General features: G+C 42.7%; 1 protein-coding gene across 6 annotated transcripts in view; it reads right to left on the bottom strand.

Annotated features, from left to right (window-relative positions):
* The window catches only part of fam131ba (family with sequence similarity 131 member Ba), a 57,158-nt gene extending 44,005 nt beyond the window's left edge, over positions 1 to 13,153 (bottom strand). For 5 of the 6 annotated variants that reach the window (XM_062990063.1, XM_062990058.1, XM_062990048.1 and 2 more), the window contains exon 1: positions 13,029 to 13,153. In XM_062990063.1, the coding sequence (XP_062846133.1) occupies positions 13,029 to 13,056 (28 nt within the window). In that variant the 5' untranslated portion in view covers positions 13,057 to 13,153. Of the gene's footprint in view, positions 1 to 485; positions 528 to 13,028 lie in introns of those variants that run through there. The other variant, XM_062990067.1, reaches the window with a different exon arrangement.
* Between the last annotated feature and the right edge of the window lie 1,380 nt (positions 13,154 to 14,533).

The following is a 14,533-nucleotide window of genomic DNA, read 5'->3' on the forward strand; positions in this document are numbered from 1 at the left end:
GTGTGCACCAGAATGAAGTAAAAAATACAAACAATAAAAACAATAAAGAACGTAATACAGTACAAGCACACAGCTGTAGTCAAGTGTTACATCTGGTACAATATGAGCTTTAACCAAACGTAAAATAGCGCTAACGAGTTAGCATTTTGTGTAAAGATTCTAATTGCTATAGTAACAGTAACAATTGTATTTAATTACGGAAAATTTGTAACTAAAACGCTGTGATATACTCACTAAACATTTACTAACAACTGAGAATATAAACGCCACTACTTACAGAAAATGCTTTGGTATTATATTACAAGATAATTATTTATATTTATTATTATTGTTTACATTACTACCCGCGTTCTTTTGCCGTAAGACACATTTACTACTTACTACATTTACATTTACTTTTTATTGTATTATACTTGACCGCATTGTAAAGCACTTTGTGGCTTGGTCCTAGAAAAGCGCTATATAAATAAACTTTACTTACTTACTTACTTACATGGCTTCTCAGCGAAGGTCAAAGTTAGTTGCCATGACTACGATGTCACGGTTGCCGTTTAAAGGCACAGGTGTCCCATGAAATTACAAGTACATCTCTGTAACGACTTGAACCATCACAACAATCATAGTCCTTTAAGCTCTCGCGGGCCACATAAAATGATGTGGCGGGCCGGATCTGGCCCGCGGGCTCATGAGTTTGACACCCCTGGTCTAGAAGATGACCAACTGAGAGACGATGAGCGAACGTCTCTGACTTTACATCTACAAGATGGACCAACTAGGTAGGAGTGTCTAATAGAGGACAGTGAGTGGACACGATATTTCAAAACTCCAGCAGCATTGCTGTGTCTGATCCACTCATACCAGCACAACACACACTAACACACCACCACCATGTCATTGTCACTGCAGTGCTGAGAATGATCCACCACCTAAATAATACCTACTCTGTGGTGGTCCTGACCATTGAAGAACAGCATGAAAGAAAGCTAACAAAGCATACAGAGAAACAGATGGACTACAGCCAGTAATTGTAGAACTACAAAGTGCTTCTATATGGTAAGTGGAGCTGATAAAATGGAGAGTGAGTGTAGAAACAAGGAGGTGGTTTTAATGTTATGGCTGATTGGTGTATGTCAAAAAGAAAACATGATAAGTAAATACAAAAAGAGAAAATACATATATAAGACTTTTTAATCCATCAGCATGTTGATTGTAAACAACAATTGAATCAATAAAAGTCTAGACGTGTTTATCTCAGCCACCAGATCTGATCCATGAGAAATATGATCGGTACATTTTGCAGACAGCTACAGTGTAACTTTTTCCATCTTCGTCTCTGTAGAAACGAATGTTTTAATCAATGCAGCACAGCTGAGCTCTCTAACAGTGACAACTAAGTGTCCGGCCACCTGGTACAATGAAGCAATGTGTGAACACTACCATCTCTTAGTACACAGAGTCAGATTATAACATGAGAATCTTTAAAAACAGACCTGCAAATACATCATGTTGCATCATCTATTACAAAAACACTTAAATACAAAATAAATACAAAAACACAGTTTAAAAAGCAAAGATGGGAAGTTTGGAGCTATTTGTCCAATCTATCCTGCGTGATGGCTGCTGTGGAATTGTTAGCTCAGACCAACCTTTGTATATTGGTACAGTGGTAACTCAACGTCAGTTGGTTTTGGGACTGGCGTTGGGTTTAAAAGGCATAGAGTTTCAAGGTATTTATTACAATAAGGATGTATGGGAAACAGCCCCGGTTCTGGACTGCTTTGCTTGGGGGGGCAGTAAAACCTAATGAGGGGGCATGTTGATAGTCATGTTTTTGAAGCCAGAAATATATTCAAGGCTTGATTTGTGCATGAATGATGACAGACAAGCTATTGATACTGGCTTAAAGTGATGTATGAGGTAAAGAAATAAAAATGCATGTTTTCGAACTTAAACTTAAAACCCAATGATTAAAAAATACATGTTGATTATGTAAATGGAGAAAAAAGATTATCTAATTGTATTTCATTTTAATACGCCCCCTTAATTAAATTGCCATTACTAATAGAACAACTCTATTTCTTGAAAGGCTTTAATACAAATTTAAGTCAAAGCTGACAAATGTACCTACACACAGACTGAGAATATTCAAACGTGGAAATAGGAATGAGTGAGAATATTTATATAATTGGGAAATTAAAATATAAAGAAAACAAAAGAATACTAATTCTGTAAAAAAAAAAGTGTTTACCAGTATACCTGCCTCTCGCTCACACTAACAGAACATATACTGCCGAACTGAACTGTTTGGGGCAGTCTGCCGATTTTTATATGACTCAAAGAGCCAATCAGGAATAAGCAAGGAAATATCTTCACACTGTAAAACAAAATGCATTTTTGTGATTGGTTCAGAGATCATTTTAAAAATAGCCGTTGCTTGCATTGTGCTTGGGAAAGCAAAGACACAATTTGGGGGGGCAATGCCCCCCTCAGCCGCCCCCCCCTAGCGCCGGCCCTGATGGGAAACCTGTTAATGAGTTCCATGGTCCTGTGGAACTGCATTAGACTAATTTAAAAAATGGGTAGTTTTTGACATGTATACACTGCAAATAATACAAATATAATATAAAACAGTTAAAACGATCGCTCATCTATTGCTGCTTTTTGAGTTGGTCATCTTCTAGACCAGGGGTGGGCAATTAAATTTTCCAAGGGGCCACATAAGAAACTGGGACTGTTTTGGAGGGCCGGACCAATAAGGTGAACTTAATTCTGCTCAATATTAATTTGATCTTTTTATTTACATTTACATTACATTTTCAGCATTTAGCAGACGCATTTATCCAAAGCAATTTACAATACAGTGACAGTATACAGTCTGAGCAATTAAGGGTTAAGGGACTTGCTCAAGGGCCCAACAGCAGCAACCTGGCAGTGGTGGGGCTTGAACCAGCAACCTTCTGATTACTAGTCCAGTACCTTAACCACTAAGCTACAACTGTCCACTCTTTATGAAAAGCAGTGAATTGTACAGTTCTAATAAGCTGTTAATGTTTTGATGTTACATTTAGAAAATTAGAAGTATGCAGAGTAAAAACATCAACATTGTTTTACTGTTTAAACAAACAAATGCAAAAACAAATGTGAACAAAATGTGCAGGTTTTTAAACTTTACACTATTTTGTTTTGAGTCTAATTACCTCATTTGTTTTTCAGTCCTTTGTTATTGTTTAATATTATTTTTAAAATCACAGAGCTGGTCCTAACTGCTTCAGTTCTGGATGTGTTAAACTTTATAAAACAGTATTTGTTGCTTTTGCAGTTTAGTTAGAGAAGCTTCAGGTGTGACGCTCCACATCGTTCATATGCTTGTATTTCTGTTTAGTACCATAACAGCGATTTAGAGCCTAAATTCTGATCCTTAACCAGCGTTACATCTGACTTTAGTAAATAAACAATTCAGAAGTTCATGTCTTGTTAAAAACTCCACCGTCAATCACACACAGTTCAGTACGCATTACAGTGAAGCTGATACACTCGCGCACACACGCGCATACGCAACTCGAAACTTGTGGATATTTAAAGACACAGCGCCCCGTCAAAATCAATCCTGTTATATTGCATGTTTGATGTACATTTATTTACATCTAATTTTTAATTGCCACGAACCTCAGGATGTGGCCCGCGGGCCGTACAATGCCCAGGTCTGTTCTAGACTGTTGGTTGGATTTTTGGTTGGTGGACTATTCTCAGTCCAGCAGTGACAGTGAGGTGTTTAAAAACTCCAGCAGCGCTGCTGTGTCTTATCCACTCATACCAGCACAACACACACTAACACACCACCACCATGTCAGTGTCACTGCAGTGCTGAGAATGATCCATCACCCAAATAATACCTGCAATGTAGTGGTCCTAGGAGAGTCCAGACCATTGAAGAACAGCATGAAAGGGAGCTAACAAGCATGCAGAGAAACAGATGGACTAGTCAGTAATTGTAGAACTACAAAGTTATTGCTGCTCACACCCCCTCCAACCCCCTCGCAGTCTTTAACGGAACTCTTTTCCACCCATGCACTCCGCACAAGTGCCTCTATTCACCAATCAGGGTCCTTACACAGCGTTTGAAGCGTTTGAGTCATCCCTCAATTACGCCTGCTAGATGGTGCCCAGCCTACTGGTGGCAACACCGATTTTCAAATCGAGGACTTCAGATTTTCGGCACTGGTGTGCTAGCGGAATATCCCGCTTTTAGTGTTTCTTTGTCGTTCTTTTAATACATTTTAGACTCTCTCAGAATAGTTGATTCTTACAATTTGTCAGAACCCCGAGCTATAAGACAAGTTTAAAAGTGAAACATGAGAAAAATCCCGCTAAACACAGACATAGATTTGTCTCTGTTCGCACTTTGATGACGTCTTACTGCACCGCTCAAGCCAAACGCTGAACAAAGAGGCTGTTTAGTGTTAATTTAAGGGTTTCGAAGGGTGTTGAGTTTCAAAGACTTAGAGTTGAGTTGTACTAGTTTATAAAAGTAATCTTCTGCTGTCCTTCTATTTTAGATCTTGGATCACATGTGTCAAACTCAAGGCCCGCGTGCCAAATCTGACGTGGTGGGAGATTAAAAGATGTATGAATGCATTAAAATACACTGTAAAATTGTACATAAACTGCATCTCCCACAATGCATGCCGATTTTGTGACCCGCAAAGTGACCGCATCCTGCCACTAGATGGCCGTGTTTCCACATCAGCGTTTAACTGAGGCGGTTTTTCCAACAAGTGATGTTGAGAAATATCTACAAATAATCCCAAAATGTCCAATAGGAGAAAATTGAAGTAGATGGAAGGTCATTTAATGAAATATGGCAAAGTGAACACGAGTTTGTGCTTCAAAAAGGAAAACCGGTACATCTCTCGTGTTATGAGGCCATGTCTGTGGTAAAGGAGTACAATATAAAAGTAGATATATATTATAAATATACAGTATAAATTTGCCATTTTGACACCAAACAAAGAATTTAGCCTCCAGAAAAACAAATTGTCCAGGACACAGCAGGATACATTACAATCAGCCCTTTGAGGGCCACCTTAATGTGGCCCTCTGTGAAAATGAGACACCCTGTCTTAGATGATCCCTGTAGCATTAGTCCCACTGAGATTTTGATCCTACATTTCCACCACTGACAGAACTTTTCTGTTGATTGTCTTTAGTCATGGCAGCACTGCACTGGCTGCTGATGGGCATGTCGCACCGTTTCATGAGCGCATCATTACTCATGCCTGAAGAAAATGTTTTCTGGTTAGTGATTTTGTCTACGGTGGGAAACGACCAGACTAATATGTTCCACTAGCACACCAGCACCAGGATTCTGAACTCCCCAATGGGTAAGGTACTGGACTAGTAATTAGAAGGTTGCCGGTTCAAGTCCTACCTCTGCCAGGTTGCAAGTGTTGGGCCCTTGAGCAAGGCCCTTAACCCTCAATTGCTTAGACTGTATACCGTCACAGTATTGTAAGTCGCTTTGGATAAAAGCGTCTGCTAAATGCCAAAAATGTAAATGTAAATGAATCTCAGCTCTGCTACCGATCAGCTGGGCACAATTGGCAGTGCTTGCACCAGACAAAATTGGCCACCAGTCATCAACACGCGTCTTAAACCCAAGCAATCAATATCATGCTGAATGGCCAGAAACTAGAAGAAGTGGACCATTTTAAATACCTGGGGTCCATGATCACAAAAGATGGTAGCTCCACCAAAGAAATCCTTTCAAGACTCGGCCTGGCCTCGTCTGCCATGAGCAAGCTGAACACTCTCTGGAGAAACAAAGACATCAGCCTCTCCATTAAGGTCAAGCTGTACAAGTCACTGGTGGTATCCATCCTCCTGTATGGATGCTAGAGCTGGACTCTAAACGCTGAAACTGAACGCAGAATTAAAGCGTTCGAGAACAAGAACTTCAGGCGACTCCTGCGCATTCGCTAAACCGAGCATAAGACCAACGAATACAGCAAATCACCACACTCGCCGGAAATCAGGAGCCTCTTCTTGCCAAAGTGCGACACCGTAAGCTTGCCTGGTATGGCCATGTGACCCGCCATGACTCACTGGCCAAGACAATCCTCATCCTCCAAGGCACAGTGGGAGGGCAAACGGCGTAGAGGGAGTCGACGCAAGTCCTGGCTTGACAACATCAAAGAATAGACCGGACCTGGCACATTACTGCAAAAAAACGAGGACCGAGAGCAATGGAGGTCGCTGATTGCCCTCTCCTGCATGGCACCCCTACGACATCAGTCAAGGGTCCAACTAACTAACTAACTTAAACCCTTTGACAAAGAGCGCTTTCCTGCAGGTGCCAACAGATCTTGTTATCTTGAAATACTTCAAGTGCCCTGTAAAACACTGTTTTATACTTATAGTAATGCCTAAATTTAAAAGTAATTACAACCTGCAGTGTAAATGTAGCCTCATTACATTTAACTATGTAGTTAAAATGCTTGCTGCATCCAGTAAATGACTGCAATTAAAAAAAGTCATTACACTTAATAAGATTTTATGTAACAGTTAATGAAATTGCCTTAGAAACCAATTCAGTAGTAATAAATAAATCCAGTGCAGAATCTTTATTGAAATATGCATTATTACACACAGCATTAAGTTAAATGATGTGAAAACCTGACCATATGATGGATAATCAGTTCCAAAAAACATAGGAAATAGACCTAATATGGAGTAAAAGTTCATAATACTTACATTAAAGATTTGAGGTTTGTATATTTGTATACACCGATCAGGCACAACATTATGACCTCCTTCCTAATATTGTGTTGGTCCCCCTTTTGCTGCCAAAACAGCCCTGATTCGTCGATGCATTGACTTCACTAGACCCCTGTAGGTGGTACGTGTCAAAGTAACATCCACATGGATGGCAGGACCCAAGGTTTCCCAGCAGAACATAACCCAAAGCATCACACCGCCTCCGCCGGCTTGTTTTCTTCCCATAGTGCATTCTGGTGTTCCCTAAGTATCCCCAGACATCCACGTGATGTAAAAGAAAACGTGATTCATTAGACCAGGCCACCTTCTTCCGTTGCTCCGTGGTCCAGTTCCGATGCTCACGTGCCAATTGTTGGCAATTTTGGCGGTGGACAGGGGTCAGCATGGGCACCCTGACTGGTCTGCGACTATGCAGCCCCATACGCAATTGTGATGCGCTATGTATTCTGACACCTTTCTATCAGAACCAGCATTAACTTCTTCAGCAAGTTGAGCTACAGTAGCTCGTCTGTTGGATCGGACCACACGGGCCAGCCTTTGCTCCCCACCTGCATCAGTGAGCCTTGGCCGCCCATGACCCTGTCGCCGGTTTACCACTGTTCCTTCCTTGGATCACTTTTAATAAATACTGACTACTGCAGACCGGGAACACCCCACAAGAGCTGCAGTTTTGGAGATGCTCTGACCCAGTCGTCTAGCCATCACAATTTGGCCCTTGTCAAACTCGCTCTGTGTAAATGGTCTGTGTAAACATTCTGGCCTCTCAAATAGTTGACAAAAAACAACTGATTTTTTTAGATTTGTATGAAGGTCCACACACTTTTGTCCCTTTTATGTGTGTATTTTCTGTGATTTTCCAGAGACATCAGGTCATAGGATACCAGGACACTGTCCATTACATGAGGAGAGCTGGACAAGCCAGCAGAACCGACACCTGCTCCTTTGTGCAAGAAGGAACAAGGAGGATCCCCACCACAGCCCTGCAATATGACCTCTAGTGGGCTACCTGTGTGAATGTTTCTGACCAAACTGTCAAAAACAGACTTCATGAAGGCCCGACATCCTTTAGCAATACCCTGTGCTTACAGCCCAGCGCTGTGCAGCTCAATTGGTATTCACCAGAGAACATTAGAATTGGCAGGTCCTCTACTGGTGCTCCTGTTCTCTTCACAGATGACAGCAGGTTCACACTGAGCGTGACTGATATTGACAGATGTGAAAGAGTCTGGAGGCGCCGTGGTGAACATCACGCTGCCTTCAAAATCACGCAGCATGACGGTTTGGCGGTGGATCAGTGATGGCCTGGGGAGGCATATCCTTGGGGAGTCGCACAAACGTTTATGTGATAGCCAACGGTACCCTGATTGCTGTTAGCTGCCAATGTCAGGCCCTGGGCTCCACCTGGTGAAGAACAATGCCCGGCCTCATGTGGCCCGAGTGTGTTGGCAGTTCCGGGATGACAAAGGCATCAATGCCAAAATTGTCAATCAGTACAAACAGAACATTTCTCAATGCAACATTGCAAATAATTTAGTCATTCTCCATCTACTGCTCATTATATTATGAGAAGATTCAGAGAAGCCAGAGAGATCTCAGTGCTTGTAAAGCAAAGCCAGAAAACACTACTGAATGTGCATGACGTTTAAGCTCTCGAATGGCATTGCAGGGCCAGCAGAGGTCGTAATTGCACCCGTCATGGGAGAGAGACCCCATCCGGCTTAGTCCCGCCCATATCTGAACAACCGGCCAATTGTTGTTCATGTGGCCGCTCAGCCTTAGACGGCAGGCAGAGCTGAGCGGTCAAGGTACAGGACTAGTAAGCAGAAGCTTGCTGGTTCAAACCCCACCACTGCCAGGTTGCCACTGTTGGGCCCTTGAGCAAGGCCCTTAACCCTCAATTGCTTAGACTGTGTACTGTAAGTCGCTTTGGATAAAAGCATCTGCTACATGCCAAGAATGTAAATGTATTAGAAACTGTCATGATGTTGTGATAAATATAGCCACATTGGCACAAGAGTACTTCAGAAAATGCCACTCAGGTGGCGCAGCGGTAAAAACACACGCTGGAACCAGAGCTGGGACCTCGAATACATCGTATCAAATCTCAGCTCTGCCTGCCGGCTAAGGCTGAGCGGCCACATGAACAACGATTGGCCTGTTGTTCAGATATGGGCGGGACTAAGCCGGATGGGGTCTCTCTCCCATGACTGGTGCAATTACGAATTACCTCTGCTGGCTGATTGATGGCGTCTGCACAGAGATGAGAAAAGAGTGCTCTCAGGGTGTGTCTCTCTGTACACAACGCTGAGCTGCACTGCACTCGTCAAAGTGTAGGTGATAAGATGCATACGGCATGCTGCCCACGTGTCAGAGGAGGCATGGGTTAGCTTCGTTCTCCTCAATCAGAGCAGGGATCGGCATTGGTGGGAGGAAGCATGACACAATTGGGCAATTGGACACGCTAAAAGGGAGAAAAAAGGGGAGAAAATGCATAAACAACATAGAAAAAAAAAAGAGTACTTCAGAAAAGCGTTGTCACTAAACACAGGCTGCCGCTGCTTCAAGAACTGCAAGTATGTTTTTTTATGTTTATTAGGATTTTACATTCTAACTTTGGTTACATTCATGACAGGAACGTTAGTTACTCATTACACAAGATTCATCAGTTCACAAGGTTATATCAAACACAGTCATGGACAATTTAGTATCTCCATTTCACCTCACTTGCATGTTTTTGGACTGTGGGAGGAAACCGGAGCACCCGGAGGAAACCCACACAGACAAGAGGAGAACATGCAAACTCCGCAAAAAAAGGACCCGGACCGCCCCACCTGGGGATCGAACCCAGGACCTTCTTGCTGTGAGGCTGTCTTGCTGTTCTCTGGGCTTGTTTTTTGGAAAAACAGACGTCAAACTCTCTGTGCTTAAGATTAAAAGGACCATCCAGACTGTTATCAGTAAAAGATGCAAAAGCCAACATGTGTCACTTGCATATGTGTGAGGGTACCATTGATGCATATTGGGAATCTAGAGAGACAAATGCTGCCATCAAGGCAAAGTCTTTTTTACAGAAAGTCCATGATTATTTCAGCAAGACAATCCCAGGCCTCATTCTGTATGCACTACAACAGTGTGGCTTCATAGACACAATGCATGTGCTTGACTGGCCTGCCTGCAGTCCTGATCGGTCTCTTGTACAAAACGTATGGTCCAGCTGAAGTCCAGCTGAAGTCTCGTATCAAGTGTGAATGGACAAAAAAACTTGCAATCCACTTGCAAAACTGCAACAATTAGTGTCCTCAGTTCAGTTAAAAAAGTCTTATTAATAGGTAGTGGGCAGTGATAGCTCAGTGGTTAAGGTACTGGACTAATAAACAGAAGGTTGCCGGTTCAAGCCCCACCACCACCAAGTTGCCACTGTTGGGTTCCTGAGCAAGGCCCTTAACCCTCAATCGCTCATCGTGTTCAGCTCATTGTGTAAGTCGCTTTGGATAAAAGCGTCTGCTAAATGCTGAAAATGTAAATGTAGGTAGGTTGATGGAACACAGGGGTAAACACGCCTCTGTCCCAACTTTTTTGAAGTGTGTTGCAGGCATCAGATTCTAAATGTGTTTATGTGTACAAAATACAATGAAGTTTCTGCTTTTATCATTCATATTTATTTATTAATTAGGTTACATTCATGACAGGGCAGGACAGAACAGAACAGGTAGATTCATCAGTTCACGTCTTTAATGTCAAACACACAGTCATGGACAATTTTGTATCTCCAATTCACCTCACTTGCATGTCTTGTGGAGGAAACCAGAGCTCCTAAAGGAAACCCACACAGACACGGGGAGAACATGCAAACTCCACACAGAAAGGACCCGGACCGCCCCACCTGGGAATTGAACCCAGGACCTTCTTGCTGTGAGGCGACAGTGCTACCCACCGAGTCACCGTGCCACCCCTGCTTTTATCATGTGAATACACCGGACTAAAGAGCGGAAGAGGTCATCGAGACTGTGTACGGACCCTGGTTAGTAGCCCGAAATACACAGAAGTGAAGGAATGCGAAGGGGTTGGTGGACTCCACACTCGTTAGAGGGAGAGTGTGTCAGGCCAATATAGTTTCCTTGGATGCGATCTGATGCAAAAAGAGATTTGTGGGTCATCAAGGTGTTTTTTTTTAGTTTTTTTTTAACTTTATATCAAAGGATGGAGGAAGGCGACCCTGTAATAACGCACATGGTTTTGGAATGGGACGTCCAACAAGCTCATGATTAGGTGTCCACAAACATTTGGTAAACAGTGGTTTATTGTACTAGAAGCACTTGACCCATATTAGATGCATTTTCCCAACACTCTTCTCCTTTCCCCACTGTAAATCAGATTCTATTTACACTGATCAGTCATAACATTAAAACCACCTCCTTGTTTCAACACTCACTGTCCATTTTATCAGCTCCACTTACCATATAGAAGCACTTTGTAGTTCTACAATTACTGACTGTAGTCCATTTCTCTTTCACTGTTCTTCAATGGTCAGGACCCCCACAGGACCACTACAGAGCAGGTATTATTTAGGTGGTGGGTCATTCTCAGCACTGCAGTGACACTGACATGGTGGTGGTGTGTTAGTGTGTATTGTGCTGGTATAAAGGAATCAGACACAGCAGCGCTGATGTAGTTTTTAAACACCTTACTGTCACTGCTGGACTGAGAATAGTCCACCAACCAAAAACATCCAACCAACAGTGCCCCGTGGGCAGCGTCCTGTGCCCACTGATGAAGGTCTAAAAGATGACCAACTCAAACAGCAGCAATAGATAAGCGACCGTCTTTAGTGACTTTACATCTACAAGGTGGACCAACTAGGTAGGAGTGTCTAATAGAGTGGACAGTGAGTGGACACGGTATTTAAAAACTCCAGCAGCACTGTAGTGGTCCTACAGCATGAAAGGGGGCTAACAAAGCATGCAGAGAAACAGATGGACTACAGTCAGTAATTGTAGAACTACAAAGTGCTTCTATATGGTAAGTGGAGCTAATAAAATAGACAGTGAGTGTAGAAACAAGTACATGGTTGATCAGTGTATGTATCAAAATCTTGTGAACAGCATCTCCAAAGGGTTTTAGTCTTAATCATAAAGGATGCAGGAAGGCAACCCAATAGTAATGCACGTGGTCAGGGGTCCACAAACTTTTGGTCACAAGCTTTTGGTATCTTGTGATTAAGGACTTGAAGCACTTGACCCGTATTAGATGCATTTTCCCAACACTCGTCTCTTTTCCTCACTTTAAATCAGACTCTATTTATAGCTCAACACGCTAAATATGATAGACGCACTTTTCTTCACAAACACTAAACCAAAATATTGAGGTCTGGGATTGAAATAGAAGCTTCATTATCACAGTAGCAACGTCTTACTATGTTGGGGATCAAACCCAAAAACGTAGTCTAAGGTCTCCAAAAAACTGGTCAGAATTTCTACCCCCGGTTGCCACTTTTTAGCTTTCAAGTGAACATAGGTCTGTATTTGCATAGGCAACAAAACAGCACTCTGTCTCCAGCCTGTCTTTCTCATGCTGTCTCAATGACAATCAAAGGTCAAATATGGCGCCAATTGTTTCATTCCGGCTCCAGCATTGGCTGGGTATGTTGTGATAAGCTCCACTCCCTCGGTGTCAGCTGTGAATGTCCCTGAAGAACAATCAGCCATGAACATGAGCGAACTGACATATTTCAGGTCATGCTGTTAAACAGTATTTCACTTGAATGCAAGCATTGCGCTCGGCTGCAAATCCACCTCTTGACGTTTGATTAGCCACCACACACATGCACTCACATGTCTCACATCCAAGCTCTCAGCTTTTTGCCATTACTCTAATTTACATCAAGAAACAAGGCATCTTCACACCTTTAATCCATCCTTATTTCCCTTATTCCACACACATCATAACACCCATAAACATTCTCACTACTTCTAGCTCTGATTCACTGATTGACGGCGGTCAAGCCCTCGCCCGCGATCCTCATCCACCTTTCCTAAGTTGATATATTTCTTCCTAGCAGTCCTCGGGTACCATGAGAAATCACGATCTATCCTTGAAGACATACAGCCTTTAACCAGAGGGTTTCCATAGAAACCCAGACACTTTTCCCGTGAGGTGGGGTGGGGGGGCGTGCTCACGAGCATCGTCCACTCCCCCCCATCCTGGTTCCTATCTATAGGCTAGTAAAGATGTGATAAATAAAACAAGCATCTTACTGATAGTGCGTGAGCCTATGCAGCCCATGGTGTCTCAGTAAGGGCCGGCGAGTGACTGAAGAAGAGGCGTCTTTTCAGCAGACATTGCCGTCTTTCTTCTCACTCTGTCTCTCCCTTGTCCTCATCTCGGTGTCCCTCTGTCTCTGCAAGGATGCATGCGAGCGTGTGGTTGGCTCACTCGCCCCGTCATCATCTCCTCCCTCTACACCCCCCACCCCACGCACACACATGAACACACACACATACACACACACACTGACTCTGTGGTATGCAAGGAGGTTGGAGTCAGTAAGTCAGTGTGACTGGGAGTGGGCTGCATTTCGTATTTATTTGACAACATAAGAGGTGGACATAATAAATGAAGCACCGTATAAATGATCTCTGACAGAACGTTAATATGTCATTTTTTATGTTTCCAATTTCCATAGGCTTAATAGTATAAAGAAAAAATTCATGTCAGCGTATGTCAAACATGGACAAACTCCGTAAGCAAAAGGTGGTAAATAATTATCCGATACCCTTGTGGTGTATGGTATGGAGAAAATCACCCAAATCCAATTTAATGAATAACTTGGTTTAGGTAGACGTATTTACTGCCAGTCCTAATAAATCTAAACATTACTTCCTAAAAATGGGAGTAGGCTAAAAGGTAACAGCGAAGGTAAACAAGAAACACAACATGCACAACATGCTTTCTTTATATATATATATATATATATATATATATATATATATATATATATATATATATATATATATATATATATATATATATATATATACAGTGTATCACAAAAGTGAGTACACCCCTCACATTTCAGTGTACAACTTGTATAGCAGTGTAGATTTACTGTCTTCTGAAAATAACTCAACACACAGCCATTAATGTCTAAATGGCTGGCAACATACAGTAAGTGAGTACACCCCACAGTGAACATGTCCAAATTGTGCCCAAAGTATCAATATTTTGTGTGACCACCATTATTATCCAGCACTGCCTTAACCCTCCTGGGCATGGAATTCACCAGAGCTGCACAGGTGCTACTGGAATCCTCTTCCACTCCTCCATGATGACGTCACGGAGCTGGTGGATGTTAGACACCTTGAACTCCTCCACCTTCTACTTGAGGATGCGCCACAGGTGCTCAATTGGGTTTAGTCCATCACCTTTACCTTCAGCTTCCTCAGCAAGGCAGTTGTCATCTTGGAGGTTGTGATTGGGGTCGTTATCCTGTTGGAAAACTGCCATGAGGCCCAGTTTTCGAAGGGAGGGGATCATGCTCTGTTTCAGAATGTCACAGTACATGTTGGAATTCATGTTTCCCTCAATGAACTGCAGCTCCCCAGTGCCAGCAACACTCATGCAGCCCAAGACCATGATGCTACCACCACCATGCTTGACTGTAGGCAAGATACAGTTGTCTTGGTACTTCTCACCAGGGCGCCGCCACACATGCTGGACACCATCTGAGCCAAACAAGTTTATCTTGGTCTCGTCAGACCAC

The sequence above is a fragment of the Trichomycterus rosablanca genome, chromosome 2 (genome assembly GCF_030014385.1).
Source record: "Trichomycterus rosablanca isolate fTriRos1 chromosome 2, fTriRos1.hap1, whole genome shotgun sequence".
Taxonomy (NCBI): Eukaryota; Metazoa; Chordata; class Actinopteri; order Siluriformes; family Trichomycteridae; genus Trichomycterus; species Trichomycterus rosablanca.